The sequence below is a fragment of the Drosophila innubila genome, chromosome X, assembly GCF_004354385.1.
Source record: "Drosophila innubila isolate TH190305 chromosome X, UK_Dinn_1.0, whole genome shotgun sequence".
Classification (NCBI taxonomy): domain Eukaryota; kingdom Metazoa; phylum Arthropoda; class Insecta; order Diptera; family Drosophilidae; genus Drosophila; species Drosophila innubila.
Window position 1 is genome coordinate 7,099,475 of NC_047626.1, and position 17,018 is coordinate 7,116,492.

Consider the following 17,018-nt stretch of genomic DNA (forward strand, 5'->3'; position numbering starts at 1 on the left):
TTAAATTGTATATTCCTTAGATTGAACTGAAAGATGCACCATTTATAAGTAGAAATACTTCTATGATCGACTAAAAGATGTCCAGTAAGCGAATCTAAAAATCACAACGAACAATTCAATTCAATTTAATTTTATAAAATTTAACAAACAAAAAGATGCACTTTTTTGTACAGGGTATAAGTGTAGTGATTGTGTCATCTTACGTAGGTGTTGGTCTGCTCGCATTCCACGGCTGCTGTAATCTTTTTTTTTTTGTTTTTTGGAGCCAAGTTGTCATTCAAAATGTAATGGGAATGAGATTGGAATGTGGTGCAGAGAGGAAGAAGGAGGAGGGGTATGATTGAGTATGTTTAACAAAAACCTGCAACATGCAAATCAGAGTCAGGAAATTATTATTACAACTTTTTAACAGCTTCGTCAAATGTGTTTTTTCTTCTTCTTCTCCGACTCTTTTTTTCTTTTTTTCGTTTTTTTTCTTTTTAGACATGTTTGAGTTTTTGCTTTGCTTTTTTGAATTCATTAGCATTACATGGCTTCCGTATTTGGCACCGCTGTCCATAGGCCCCAAAGCAGTTGGCCAATGGACAATGGACAACAATATGGGTCAGAGCCACCATAAATGGGTCCCAGGCATTTACAGCTACAGCCTGAACTCAACAAATCAACAACGAACACATAAATAATAAAAATACGAGTACAAAACAAAAATTTTGCTAAATCAGCCACTTTAGAGTTTTTTTATTTTTTATTTATTTTTATTTTTTTTTGGTCGGTCAGGTAACAAAATCCATGAGCTGCAAGTTGATTTTCTTGCGGTTTCTCGAATTTCCCACCCATTATAATTTTGCCTGTCCCTCTGCTTATGCAAGCAGAATGAGAACTTGACTCAAAATGAAAACATCAAGTTGAAATGATAAGCAATAGTTGGTATCATTGCAGGGGAACAGGGCTATGAGGAAGTCGTCAATTAATGTCTATTTGCAACTGACATTGGCGGTTTGTCTTCGATTACAAGCACACAATGTACAACGGTGCGTATGCGTAATGCAGCTAAATGCGCAGCTTAATAAATAACAAGTGATCAATATTTAAGTTAAGTTGTTATTATTTCAACTGATAGATTAGTAGAATGTTACCATCGGCTAACTAATATAATAAATAGATTGACCGTTTTTCGTGAAATTTCCGGAGAAAAAAGCGAATTTTCTAAAAGCTTGCAAGTAAATGAAATAAAGAAATGTAAAATTTAACATTGTTAGAATCAAAATTATTTCAGCTAAAAATAAAAATAAAAATCTAAAATTGCAACAGAAAATTTCTAGTTTATACATATTAATTTATTTAATTCTTCTAATAGCTGTCAAACAATTGACATAAAGAATTTTTAAATTCAACATTGTTAAAATCAAAATTATTTAAGCTAAAAATAAAAATAAAAATCTAATATTGCAACGGAAAATTTCTAGTGTTTATTAATTTATTTAATTCTTCGCTTATAATTTTAGTTTCAATTTAATGCTGAATATTTAATGCTTCTTTGCTTTCAGTCATCGATTGTCTTGCATGTAGAATTTTGAAAATAAGTTTAAGGGCAACCCAGATAAAATTGAAACTAATTACACATACAACTCTGAGACCCTCATTATTGGCAGTAGAACATGAATTTTATAAAATCGGTGAGATACGTGTCGATTCATTTTGGATATAGTTGTTTGATAATAAGTTTGAAGCAAGTCGGAAAAATTTAAAAAAAAATAATAATAAAATTACAATGTATGACATTTTCATAAATGTTCCACTTAAAACATCTTGTTACTGTGATACAAATTCTTTCTGCACGTCAATATAAATTCTTTGTGTCCCTGTCAAAATATGATTTGATTTACTGCATCTTTGGATACTAAAAAAAGTTGTTATTTATTTTTTTTATTGCCATTTACGTATGAAACTGACAAAGTGCACAATATGGCAGCATGGGTGGCAACACAAATGGCTTTAAATGCAACAAAGCTAACAACTTCCTTGTGGTACAAAAAAAAAAGTATAGAATAAATAAATAAAATAAGAGTGTGACATTCTGGGGGCAACATTGTCAGCCCCACGCACTTGACACTTGTGCTCGTATGCTGACTTAATTGCATTCACATTTCAAATGTTGTGCTCGTAATTAGCCCGAAAACCGCCTCACCTTCGGCAGCAATCAACAACAGTCAGCAGCCAGCCAGCCAACCAGCCAGACAAGCCTATTAGCCAGGCTAACAGACTGGGAGACAGACATACAGACATACAGACTGATTTCAAGTCAGCGCCCACTTTATGCAATTGCCAAGGCGTGGACAGCTGAGAAGAGCTGAGTTGAGAAGTATTTGTACTTGTCAAGTGTGTGTGTGTGTGTGTATGTTATGGATGCATTGGTCTAATATCATATGATGGATTTACAGCTCGAGATTGGGTGTCAATTGCCATTGCATAACACGATTTTGGATAACAACTCTGAGCAATAACTCAATAAATTTGATGACTTATCAATTGAATATTGAATTTGAAGTTGAAGTTGAAGCTGCGTTAACGGCATCTTATCATCATTTTGAATGCCCCGTTGTGGACACACACACACACACACACACACACACACACAAGTTTGTTGCCTAAGTCATTCGTTTTGTGACATCAACTACCGCAAGCTGTGCTAGAATTTAACACCGTATCGTCTGCTTTCTCTCTGTCCCCAGACTGCACTTTACATGCGATTTTCGGTTGCATAAGCATACCAAGTGGAAACAAGTTGAAACTGGTTCGGATGCCCTCTCCTTTACCCTCCCCCATCCAACTTCATACTACATCATCAGAGCCACATTAAGTGGCATGCGCTTTGATGACGTCAAGTTATGCCACACAATTCTATAAAAACTCGACCATTGATTTGCCATTGACCCAGAGCAGAACGGCAACTTTACAGGTTTTAATATTTGAATTCAAACATTTTATGAGCTATTAGCGAGTTTTTCAACTATTTAGCTATTTCTTATCTATACGAACTCAACACCCTGTGAAGCAAACTTGATGAAATTTTGTATTAATGCTTCATTTGCATTAGTTTACTATATTATATATTTAGAGTGGGAAAAGATCCATAGAACTCTCTAAATCTATTTCCTATCTATACTAACTCAACACCCTGTGAAGCAAACTTGATGAAATTTGGTGTAGATGTTTCATTTGTATTAGCTTACTAAATTATATATTTATAGTGGGAATAGATCCATAGAACTCTCTAAATCTATTTCCTATCTATACTAACTCAACACCCTGTGAAGCAAACTTGATGAAATTTGGTGTAGATGTTTCATTTGTATTAGCTTACTAAATTATATATTTATAGTGGGAATAGATCCATAGAACTCTCTAAATCTATTTCCTATCTATACGAACTCAACACCCTGTGAAGCAAAGTTGATGAAACTTTGTATATATGCTTCATTTGTATAAGTTTGCAATATTATATACTTTTAGTAAAAATCGATCGATAGAACTGCCTAAAACGTTTTCTTATCTATACGAACTCAACACCATGTGAAGCAATGTTGATGAAACTTGGTATATATGCTTCAATTGTATTAGTTTACTGTATTATTTACATATAGTAGAAATAGATCAGTAGAACTTCCTAAATTTACTTCCTATCTATACGAACTTAACACCCTGTGAAGCAAACTTGATGAAATTTTGTATATATACTTAATTTGCATTAGTTTACTATATTATATATTTATAGTAGGAATAGATCTATAAAACTCCCTTAATATTTTTCTTATCTAATCGACCTTAGCTCCTAGTAAATAAATGCTAAAAAAAAAAAAAAACTTGGTATAGATTCTTGATTTCATTAAAGACAGTACATTATTTGTTGCTATCAATTGCTATTAAAAATTATGAAATTATTCAGTTTAAAGAATTGTTGACAAGTTCTTGGATAGTTATCCCTTATCAATCAAAATGTGTAATCAATTTTCAATTTAAAAAATTGATGGAAAGTTCTTGGAAAGTTTTCACTTCAAAATCGGAATGTGTTATCGATGTGCTCGATAATTTATCGAGCGTGCTCAATTGGGCAATTGGGCAACTTTTACCCCGCCTGTGTACACGCCATGAAATGTGCGCAATAAAAACAAACAAACAAAAATTACTTATTAATTATTGTTGCATACAATAAGCAATAAGCAATAACAACAACAACAATAGCAACAACAACAACAACAACAATAGCAACCACAACAACTACTGTTAGCATTGGCTGCATTAAATTGTTGTTAGCCACTTCTTTTTGGACGCGTCGTTTATTATGCGGTGCGCAACATTTCGTCAGTCATTCAATTGAGGCTCATTGAAGCCCAAGCCTTAAGCAGCCACTTGGCATAAACACAGACACACACACACACACACACACATCAGTATAGAGCAAACACTTAATTTTGAAGCGCATTTCACTTTCATTTTATGTGCGTTGCGGCTCCACAATCAAAAACAAATGCGACGATTGGAAAACTAAGCTCAAAAATTTCAATTTCAATTTCAATTCCAATTTATTGATGACCTGACAGTCAGCATTGAATGCAAATGACAAATGAGTCGACTCATTTATCCAATTGCCAATCATTTCGCTATATGCCACAGGTGTCTATAAGATATGACAAAGCCCTAGATCAACTTTGGTGAGTTGCAAGTTCAATGAATCTAGGCGCACCTGAGAAAGCTTTTAATAAGATATCTTTCAGAAGAAGAAAATCATTCAATATATGTTCAATTTTTAGTGAAGATGGAGCACTAATTTCAACTAAAACAAATAACGGCAAATCTTTAATGACATTGCAGAATTTTAATTCCAAGAAAGAAAACTTAAAAAGGTCTAAGAACATCAGAATGTCAACTGTCTACATTATTTTTTGCTACAAAAAAAATCCGACTTGAAAGTATTTTGTAATTATATAAAGCAGTTACATTTGAAGCTAATGAATCACCTATAAATAAGTAAGTACAAACCTTAGGAATTGGTTATTCCCAAAGTTTAGAAAGGTTTATACTATGACTACATAGCTGTGCAATTATTTGAATTGAAGAATTGTTGTATGAAAACAATAATTGTATAATTTTATGAAATTCTGAGAAATGTTATAGGACACTAAATAATCAAAACATTTTGTCTTTTAAAAGTTAGTCAGTTTTATTTTCATAGAGAACCCTAAATAACTTCTTAACAATACTTTGACGTATTGAAATCTTAAATTCCTCAAATTAAGTAATCAGCCAATTTTCAAACAAAAGCTGTTCTCTAAATTTATTTATTTATCTATAAAAATTAAAAAAAAAACTGCAAACTCCTAACTTCAAAAGTTCCTTTTGTTTCTTCCGATTGGAAAATCTGCTTTTTTAATTGCAATATTTTAACAAAGTTAAGATTTCAATTTTAACTTTCTGCAAAGTCCATGAATGCTGTTATTTTTTTAAAGTAATGGTATAATTTTTAAAATAAAACAGTTTTCATTTTAGAGAAAAACCTTTCTTTTTAAAGTTTTGAATTAAGGTTTTCAATGCCAACTTTTAGTAAACTCTATTACTCAGTCCCATTTGACTCACCGTATTGAACTTCTCCATGAAGACACTCATTTGATTTTTCGTTGACATTTTGCTGTAAATGCTGAACAAAACACTTGATAAATCTCAAAACTGCATTAATATTGCGGTGAGCAGATGCGACATCTGGCGGCGAGAACTGTCACATGACACAATAAAAAAAAAACCAAGTCACAAAGAATAGACAATGCACATCAAATGCTGCAGTTGTATAAAAGCATTTAAAACAATTGTATTTCAATATTGCTTATATTGTATTTCTTTGAAGAAGAAAAAATTCGTACACTGAGTGCAAAAAATGTTTCGCACGAGTTGACAAAAAAAAGAAGAAATAAAATTGTTTAAAAAACACACGCGCGCGTTTTCTTCAAAAAAATATATATATTTTGATTTTCCCGGGGCGACTTCGCGTGCGTTCTTATCGACGACTGGCAGCGCATTGAACGCTCAAGACGTGCCGACCGCAGTGCCAACTTGAGCTTACCCCAAAGCAGCGACGCGACGTCAGCAGCGACAGCGACAGAGGCAGAGGCAGCAACTGCGACGTCAGCCGTTGAAGAAGTTTCAACAAAAGACAAAGTTGCAGCGACAGGTGCCAAAAGCCAGCGCAAGACAACACGCTCAGTGTGGGCGAGAGAGCGCAACCAAAGAGACAGAGAGACAGAGAGAGATGGGAAGAGAGAGAGAGCGTGTCTGTGAGAGCGTAAAACTGTAAACCGGCTCATTAGCCGTTGCTGCACAGTGGGCATTTGATTAAGCGAAACGAAATAAATAGCATATAAATATAAATTATATTTTTAAACTGAATTTGAACCCGATTGTTCCTATTGCAGCTATATGATATAGTAACCCGAGTTTGACCAAATTGTAAAATATCGTGAAATTAAAAAAAAAAAAATTATAAAATGAAATAAACGCGAACTTTGACATCGATTTTGACGCACTTGCAGGGCGAATTTTACAAAACGCCGTCTTAAACGCAGATGAATTCCTCATATCTGTGCTGTGATAAAATTTCAAACTTGTATCTGGAGCCGTTTGGCCTGTACAATGCTCAGTCAATTGAACAAAGAGATTTATATAAATATAAATAGATAATAATATTATTTGCTATATTTTTTTGGGCACGAATTAAACATTTTCTTAAAAATAATAAATTTTTAGAAAGCCAATAAGAAATGTAGTTAAATAAAGTATTCGTTTTATTTAACACAAGTATTTAAACAATTTGTGTTTTTCGTTGATTGGGCGACTTTTCCTTTTGATAGAATTTAAACTTTTGATGAATTAAAAAAAAAATTATTTTTATTTAGTTTTTTTTCTACAAATTTTTCAGTCTGAATTACTGAGACCTTCTCTTTGATAGAATTTAAATTATTAAATGAATTTTAAAAAAGTTGTTTTTTTTTTTTACAAATTTTCAGTCCAAACTTAAACTTACAGCTGCCCAGAAATATATTAAAAAGCATTAAGAAGCTTATTAAAGTATGTTTTTGTAATCATTAGACAAGTTTTCTATGTATTTAAAAAAAAGCTTATAATTTTAAATTAAACGCCGGTAGCTAAGCCCTTTTTCCCACTGTGCGGTATTGTTGTTGCTATGCTGCAGCTGTGTACTAATGAAAGAGACACCACTGTAGCCTTGTCTATCACAAAAAGTCAACTTTTCGACTGCTTAGTGGGTGGCAAAAAATATTTAATGAATAACTGAGGGAATGTGCATACCGAAAACTATAATAATAATAAAATACAATCTATCCCAAAAATCTCAACACAATACAAACATCTCTGGAGGTCAGCTTTTAACATATTTGTTTTGGTTAATCTTTGACTATTTTTTTAGAATGCAAATTTTGCTTGATATGTTTATAGATGACATTTTTCGTGATGTAACCAAGGGATTGACAGCTTGACAGAAGACCGACAACAAAGCAGGCCAAAGGCATCCATCTAAGCTTAAGTAATTGTTGACAGAGCACGAGAGTGTCTTAAGGCCAAGTTGAAAATGTTTTTCTTATAATTTGAGGCGTTAAAAACAAGTTAAATACTAAGAATAATTGCTATTCTAAAAGTTCTTAGTTTGAGGAACTGCGAAAGATAATTACTATTTAATTATTTAATTTATTTATTTAAAAGTTGAAGGCTAACAAAACTCATTTTTAGAAAATATATAAAGTAAAACACTAGCTGCTTGCTTTTTAACTTTAGACAGCAGACTATAAGATTACTAGAATTATTTAGAGCCTATTATAAAAATATTTCGCTTTAAATATCATTTATATTTAATTAATTAATATTTCCAATGAAATTTCTTCGAAATTAATTAGCAGGTTGCCTGCTACGAAACTCAAGGCTATTAGCAATCATGCTGCATTCACCTGTCACAGCAGTTAGCTGTGAAACTCCATTGAAACTGTAGTCGTATATCACTTGAAATCGTACAATTTTTTTTTTGCACAACTCTTAATATTTTTCTAACACTTTAGCATTTGTTTGTGTTTATTATTTATTTATATACTCGTACATATATATGTATTACTGTTGCTGTTCATGTCTTTAATTTTTGCCTTCCTCCTCTATCTATTTTTTTTTTGGGACACTAACAATAACAACAACAAGGAGAATTAAAAGCTTTTGCACTGCATGACTAAACAAACAACAACTTCAAATAACTTAATTAGCTTTGCAAATCCTCAGACACAACAGACACAATCGGCCGAAAAAAAAGCGGCACGCCAATTGCCAGCCCAAAAAGCCAATGAAGTCAAAGTCAAAAACCATTTAAGGTCGACACTCAATACGACGACGACGACGATACGCAATGGCCCCAAAGGCCCAAACGCCCGCTTAATGACAAATAGTCGAAAATATTTACGAGTGTCATGCAGAAAATATCGAAAGAAAATTGACATCGAAGAGTTGAAAATATAAATACTCTACTCTTTTTTGAATTTCTTAGTTCGCTGATTGTACAAATTTACAGCATCTCTCATTTCAACTACCAAATTTTCTAATATGACTCTGATCAAAATTTTATTTTTGTTTAAAAAATAGTCACTTCGCCTTAACTTGTGTATATTCTCACTATTGAATGTGTTACAGGCTTTATGACAAAATTGTACTACGCACTGCAAGAGTATAACCGATCATAGAGAGGCAGAAAGAGGGTGGGGGAGGGTACTCATGAGTAAATATGTGGAAAAAATCCAATGAAAATCAACAAAACCATGGTAGCTATTTTATGTAACGGTCCTCGTCTAAATCGTTGTCAATGTCTCCTACTCTCTCTCCCTCTCTCTTTCTCTCTGTGCCTCTCTTTCTGCGCCCAATTCCAAGTCATGCACAATTAACGGTTCGCACTTGGCTACTTTTTTTTTTTTTTCACTCTTTTTGGCAATTCATCTGCGACAGGTTTACGGATTGTAAATATATTTTGGTCAATTGGGTTCAAAACGAAAGACTTAGGCAACAAACTTAAGTTGCGAGCATCGCGTCTAGAAACGAGTCAAAATAATGCACTTACCTCTTAGCATAATTCACTAAATGCACAAATTAGTTTAAACATTGCTTTATCTTTGGCTGTAAAATAAAGAAAAAGATATAGATCGAAATAAGTTTTTTTGGATTGTAATAGATTATTGTAAGTATATAGTTAGTACGTAATTTTCTTTCGCCTTTAAAAGCTTCAGCAACAACAGCTCATAATTACGAATTTTCTCCCAAGTTATGCCAACTCATCACAGCCTTTGGAAAGTCATTAACAACAACAGTTCGCTTAGATCTTAATCATTATTCGAGAGAGCCTATACCTTTGACTTATTACTTATGAACATATTTTCCATTAGCCTCTGCGCGAATTACTCAAGAAAACGTGAAAACTTTCAGACACACACAGAACTCGATAACCCATCCCAAAATCCAAAAAGCTAATAATAAAAATGCAGTAGTGGAAAGTGATCGACTAAAAGACATCCAGCACGTAAACCTATTAAAATAATATGCGATAGTAATAAGAAATAATTATGAATAATTATCAAAAAAAAAAAATTATTTGTGCTCGGAACATTTTCTTAAATGAATTTTAAGTTTTGAGAGTTGAATTTAAAGGCCTTTTTTATTGGTTTATTTTATGGTCCAAAAAATTTTAAAAATAGTGAAATCAATTTGATTGTAAGAACACTTATTTTTAAGTATTTGTGTTTTTGATATATTTTACACTTTAAAACAAATTTAAAAAAGAGATTGACATGGATATTCTTGACTTTTGAAACCGTACTCTCTTATTATTGTAGATAAAACAGAATGACCCTAACATGAGTAATAATTAAATGAAATAAATTTATGTAACCGCAATTGTCTATTTACAGGGTATAGGAAAAGGGCCCAAAAATATGTATGTATATAAGTATTTTCTGGTTCATTTGTTGCAGCAAACACTTTCGTTTGCTCACGCCCGCCCCTCACTCGCGGTTCCGGCTAATCAAATTTTCTTATTATTGTTGTTTGATCTTTTTGTTGGTGTTGTTGTTGTTGTTGTTGGCACTCCCCATCAATTGCGGCGCCATTCAAAATTGTTATCGCTAATCAGCGACCATAACGCACTCATCCCATTTGCTCAGTGCCTTGTGAAATTTGATTTATGCAGCTCAGACTCCCAACTTTAATTTCAAGTCCAAATTCGTTACTGATTTTTGAGATTTTAAGATTCGAATAGAGTTTGTTTTTAAGAGATTTACTTAAACATTTGCATGTGCTTTGGCTGAAAGTGAAATTTGTCAACAATTTCGGCTCAGTGTTTGTTGTTGTTTCCTTTGCATTTCAATTTGGTGTGTTATTAAATGCGTTTTCAATTTCACTAGAAAGCCCCCCGAAAAGCCTTTTGATATTCTTGCTGAAGAAATTGAAGCGAAATGAAGAAATAAATAAACACAAATGTTCGTTCACAACACGCGCCGCATAAACAACAACAAAATATAAATAATATGCCGCTTTAAACCAAACACTCTCACACACACACACACACACATACACAGAGTCACAGTGACAAATCACGCTATGCATTTCAAGTGGTTCGATGCCTGTGGCAGATCCGAGAGGCAGGTGACAAGTGCGGTGCATCGTGATGAGCACTTTTGTGGTGAGTATTTACATGTCCATCATACACTGTTAAAGCGTGTTTATGTGTGTGTGTGACCGACTGACTGATTGACTGATTGAGCTACATCATTGTTCCGTTGTCGCAAAAACAAAAGACTCAGGCAACGAACTTGCCACAAACAACTTTCTGTACTAACAGACAATTTGTATAGAATTTAGAAATCAGAGGAATAAACACTGCGATCGATAGCACGATGAACGATAACAGCATCTTAGTTGATCGAAATTTTAATATCGGTCGTTGGCAAATGTATCGACTAGTGGTATATGTTATCAAAATTGATATCACGTTTATCGATTCAATAATATCTAACTATTATCGATATATATTGATTGAACTGTTATCGATGTATGCAATCATACCACCATTCTTAAATTCTTATCCATGTGTGCATTTATTAAGTTTTTTATCGAGTTATCGAGCAGTTATCGATATGTTATCGCTACATTTATCGATATGTTATCGATAACAAATTAAAATTTACCAAACATTTCACCTAAGCGTTAGTCATTCACCAGCACCCGCACCACCAACCATCACCACATTGAGCGGTACCATCATCGAGCTTACATCCGTCATTGCCTTTCCGGCTTGAACCGTTTCGCCAAGACAAAATTTATATTATATGCTCGCTCGAACGATATTAACATATGTCGTATGCGTTAATTAACAATTCCGCTCAGCTAATATCGGTTTCACCCACCAAAACAGCAACAACGAAAGCTCCTTTTACCTTAACGAGGGAGACACAAGAGAGAGAGAGAGAGAGAGAGAGAGAGAGAGAGAGAGAGAGAGAGAGAGAGAGGAGAGAACGACAAAGAGGAGATGGTAGAGCTCGTATAGGCGGGTGGCAAGTGACAAAGTGGCTAGTTTGGTGGCGTATTTCAAATTTTTTGAAGAAAGTAACGCTTCTCTCTCTATCTCGCACACTATCTCTCTCCCTCTCTGTCTCTCAACGAACATATATGAAAGTTGGCGGCCGCTCTGACGGGTTGAATGACTCAGGTGGGGATTGGTAATGGGGCTGGGCACTTGGTGACCAGAAATCAAATAAAAATAAAAATGTGCTTTTAAGCAAAAGCAAAATCAAACCTCAAGGCAATAAATTGTGGGAGGGGCAGTATGGGGCGATGCATACGCATATGGCTATAATTGACCCCAGATCCGTCCCGTCCCCTCTCTCTCTCTCTCGCTCTCTCTCTCTCTGTCTCTGTTTGCCATTTGTCAAAGTTCAAAGTAAAAGTTAGCTAGCCTGATGCATAGCCCGATGTGGGCGTGGCAAAATGACCATGCATTTGGCATTGACGCTGCCCCCAACGATTTTAGATATCGCACACACAATATGATAATGATGACTATGATCATGATGATGTGCATGATTGTGTGTGGACATTGCCACAAAAATTTATGCGCCGCATCGCGACTGACTTTTTTAATTTGCAATTAAATTTGTGCAAAAGCTTTTTTGTTGTATTTGCATACCCTGCAGTCATAAAATACAGAGAGAAAGGCTTAAATAGACGCATGTGACCTCATCGATCTCAGTAATTACCAGACTTGGAGATTAAATAAAGAAGTTAATTTATCCTAAATATTTATACTAATTAAATTTCTACATATTGTTAAAATTTCTTAATTTTTTACGAACTTAAGAGAGAAGTTAAACTTGAAGTCTGGCTGAAAAAAGGATTTAAAAGATTGTATTCTAAAAATTTATTACGACAAGGCAATAAAATTACAGGGTATCTGCTAGTTAAGCCCTGCTTTGTGTATTGCACTTTTAATTGCTTCTGTTTTGTCGTTGCGAGCATTAAAAATAAATTTTAAATCTTGCGGTTTGCTCTGTCTTTTTTCTCTCTGTCTCTCTGTCTCTCTCGCTCTTTCTCTCGATGTTGCATTCGTTCAAAGTTCTTCAAAGCGCGGCAGAAGAGAGATAGGACGGTAGGGGAGTAAGGTTGCCATTAAATGAAATCAACGCAACTTATCGTAAATGCATCGTAAATTTGTTGGACATCGCATTAGATGCCATATTATTGTCAACTGATTATAGAGCTTTACTCATAATATGCAAGCGAGGCATTAAACTTCAGCTTTAAAGCCACACCTATGTTCATGTCCAAGCCCAAAACCGAAGCCGAATCAAAGCTGTAATCCAAAAAAAAAAACCGCACATTGCTAAATAAAAACACTGATAACGATAAATGTGTAAGTAAATGACCCGTAAGGTCAATCCACATTCCGCATTCAGTGCAAAATTAACATTTGCGCAATTTTCTTACTGATCTCATTTTTTTTTTTTTTTTTTTGGCAATCCTCAAGAGATTCGCTTGAATTTGTGTGGAGATTTAAGAAAAATGTGTCAAAGTCAAGTGGTCACTGAATGGTTACCCTGTACATTTTAAACTTTTAAAAGAGAATATATTAAACTTAATAGTCGCATTATTAAGACAAAACAAAAGTTATTTTTAAGCGCATTTTTACAGAGATGTGATTTCATTTAAAAACATAAATTATATGTTTGGCTTTTTACTGATTCTATAAAAAAATCCAATAAGTTAATAAAAAAATATGTTTTAATAATTTAAATCTATATCCTATAAAATATCATCACTCAAAGACCTCTCTCAATTATTTAATTAATTAAATAACCATAATAAGTTCCTTAGTTCTCTTTGCAGGGTATTTGCTAGTCAAGTACTCTCAATTGTATCATTTAGTTTATTTAGTCATTGGTCTTGTTGATGCTGTTGTTCAAAATACGCGCGAAAATTATTTCATTTAATTTAATTTATAATTGCTTATGCTGAAAAGCTCTGACAAAAGAAACAAGCCAAATTTAAGGAAAAAACAAAGTAGACTTCTAAGCAACGAAGACTTAAATGCTCTAATAAAAAATTTTAACAGCATTTAATTTTGTAAACAAGGTAGAAACTGATTAAAAGTTAAGTTACAATGTGGTATAACAAATTTTATAAAGTTGCATTGCTTTGGTTATATTCATCGCCCTAAAATTAATAATTAAAGATAACAATTTTATTTCTTATACAAAAATAAATTACCTGAAATGTTTTTGCAAATGGAACTACTTAGCTTCTTACTCTTCTCTCTCTATAACTTAATATGTCACTTTATTTACTTTATTTATTAAATTTAAATAAAAATTCCGTCCTCAAGTTCAGAAACTCAGTTTTTGTAGAGCATTTTACAAAGTTATGATCATAAAAATTTATGTATGTGGCCTGTAGTTGAAACGATGTAGAGCGTGGGGCAAGGGGCGTGGGGCAAGGGGCGTGGTTGTGTTGCGGCCTCTGTGGCTTTAGCGGCATTTTATGGTGTAAATGTTGCATTGAAAAACGTGAGTGCGTGAAATGTTGTATACAACAGTAACAAATTGAGGCAGTTGAGTTTGTTATTATTGTTGTTGTTATTATTACTGTTATTGTTGTTAATCATCAGCGTCGATTGTTCGGTCAGTTAAAATGTGTCATATAAATATGTTGAGGGAAGAAAAAGAAGTAGAAGAGAAGAAAGAGATATTACATATATTGCAACACTTTCGAATGCCGCTCTCTGCGCTTCTCACGCTGCCGCAGCATAAATCATTCAGCCGCATCGTTAGCCAATTGCCACGCCCCCTACCCTGCGATTGATAGACAGCAACCCAAGAGAAAGACAGAGAGAGAGAGAGCGAGGGAGAGAAAGAAAGGGGAGGGAGAGCTCTACTAGCTAACAAGTAAAAAATCTATTACTTAATTTTGAAATTTTCAAATTTCTTTCTTTCTTTCTTTCTTTGATGTGATTTTATGTAATCCTCAGCATTGATCATCATTGTTTAGTATCATAATCATCATAATGATGATGATCAACTTCATCAAAGACAACACGCGTCTATTGTTTCTACAGCCAACAAAATTAGAAGCTAATGCGTGAAAGAGACAGAAACAGAGCAGCCAATAACGGAGTAAGTGAGAGAGGGAGAGTTGGAGAAAAATCAAACGCTTTCGATTTCTATTTGAATATATGTAAACGAATCCAAAAGACCGGCAGCCGATACACACACACACTCACACACTCACACACGCACACACACACACATGTATATATGCTGAAAAGAAATTCCCATCAATTAATTGTCTTTCTCATCGTCTTCCTCTTTTGCCAGCAGCTCCTAAACAACAACATCCCACCAAAAAAAAAAAAAAAAATTTAATAAATTTTGGTATCAAAATTTGGTTGGGATTTTTTGTTTTGCCTGTAAATTTCTATACAACAATTTTTGCAACAAAAAAAAAAAAACAAACGCAGAAAAATATAATGAAAGAAAGAGGAAGCACAGCAGCAGAAGAAAGACTGAAGAGCGACTTAAAGTGAAATAAAATTTGAATGAAAATAAAATCAAATTGCCCATAAATTATGTTCAAAGGCGTTGGGCCGTTTGCCGTTTGCCATTTGTGTGTTGTTTTTATTGAATTCCCTCCAAAAAAAAAACAAAATTAACAACTTTTGTTAAATGTTTTCCAAATTCAACCACCAATTTTATGCTCGCTGCTGTTGTTGTTATTAATATTGTTGTTTCTCCTGTTGTTGTTGTTGTGTGAGCGTTGGCGTATGTTTTGATTAACATTTAAACAGCGTAACAATTAATTTGTTAACGGCCAACAAAATAAAATTAAATGAATATAAAAATAACACAAAAGTCAGAGCAAAACATAGACTAAATAAGCTTACAACAGCTGCTTGCTATGGCACTGTTTTAAGTAGTGATAGCATAGAAAAATACATAGAAAAATTGACAGCTCGATTTTCGTGAAAGCAATTCATTATTACGATCATTTATTACGATCAATCGAGTTAATTAAGTTGACTCAATTCAACTCTTATTTTATTCTGTATCATAATTGGAAAATTTTTATTTTTTCTGTCCATTTTTTCCATACTTATCATGAATTTTAGCACATTTTTTTAGAAAGTAATTTAATATATTTTAAGTTTATCATAATGATCTTCACTAAAGATATTAACTCCTCTCGCATGTCTTCTTTTTCACAAACTTTTCTACTTCCTTATTATATTAAGTCTACTCACAAATATATCAAATTCTTAAAGATAATCTGCAACTGAGTGTAGACATTGCCTGAAGTATTATTTGAGTGATAAGCTTATTGGATAACTGTCATCACCATCAATTGAACTTTCTAGTCAAAAGACATTTCATTACTTCTACCCCAATTCATCTTTCAATTTATATCAAATTTATTATCTACGCATTTTCACTTGCCCCCAATAATACAAAAAAAAAAAAAAAAAAAAAAAAAAAGAATTAAAAATAATTGCAGCTTCGTCTGCACTGCGAACAAGCCCAGTTTCAGATTTTTTTTCAGTTCCAATTCAATTTCCAGTGATTTACCTTTTATTTCTTTTTTTTTTCTTGTACGTGCTGAGACAACACTTTCGGTTTTCCCATAGTTCCCAGAGTGTTCCCATCATTCCCAGAGTCAAAGTGCGCTGCTTTCTAAGCGCATCACAGAACTGCAGAAGAATTGGCTTTATGGAAGGGGAACTGCGGACATGTGACCACAAATCAAATTGCTGCAGATGCAGATCTTTTATTTTCTTCTTTATTTTACATCTGCGGCATTCCCTGAGCATGTGTCAAGAGCACTTTTTATAGTTTTTATACACTTTCATAAATCGGTAGCTTGAGTTTTACTATAAAGTCTGTAAACTCTGAACGAATACAGGTGAATTTAATTTAAAAACTATCTACATATGGAAAATTTCAAGGCAGAGACTACAAGTCGAATTATCTGAATTTAAATTTTTCATTTTACGCTTTAATAATAATCATAAAAAGATAAATTTCGACGCGATAGGAAAAAAAAATCCTCCATTTAAATTAAAATTTTGAAGTTTTCTACATGAATTTTGATACAGAAATTTCCGATCTGACGGATTAGTCATCTTATAGCAGTAGCCTATGTACCCAACTAAAAACTATCTCAAGAAACTGTTACATTTTTGAAATTCTCTAGGTGAAATTTAGTACACAAGCTTTTTTCAACTAAATGCTGTAGCAAAAATAGGAAACTGACATCTTTGATATACCCAACTAACAACTATCTGAATGATCTCTTTTAATATAAAAGTTATTTATATAAAAATTTGTACAGAAGCAGTTTTTAATAGCTATAGTTATTATAGGAAAGTTTCAAGTGTTAGATAAGATTAA

General features: G+C 33.3%; 1 protein-coding gene across 2 annotated transcripts in view; it reads right to left on the reverse strand.

The window, feature by feature from the left end:
* Positions 1-17,018, reverse strand: part of LOC117794133 (disheveled-associated activator of morphogenesis 1) — a 72,488-nt gene that overhangs the window by 35,317 nt on the left and 20,153 nt on the right. Inside the window, exon 3 of one of the 2 annotated variants that reach the window (XR_004618367.1) lies at positions 9,155-9,210. Coding sequence is in view for 1 of the 2 variants with exons in the window: in XM_034634621.1 (XP_034490512.1) it covers positions 5,635-5,682 (48 nt within the window). In the remaining variant the exon portion in view is untranslated. Of the gene's footprint in view, positions 1-5,634; positions 5,808-9,154; positions 9,211-17,018 lie in introns of those variants that run through there. The other variant, XM_034634621.1, reaches the window with a different exon arrangement.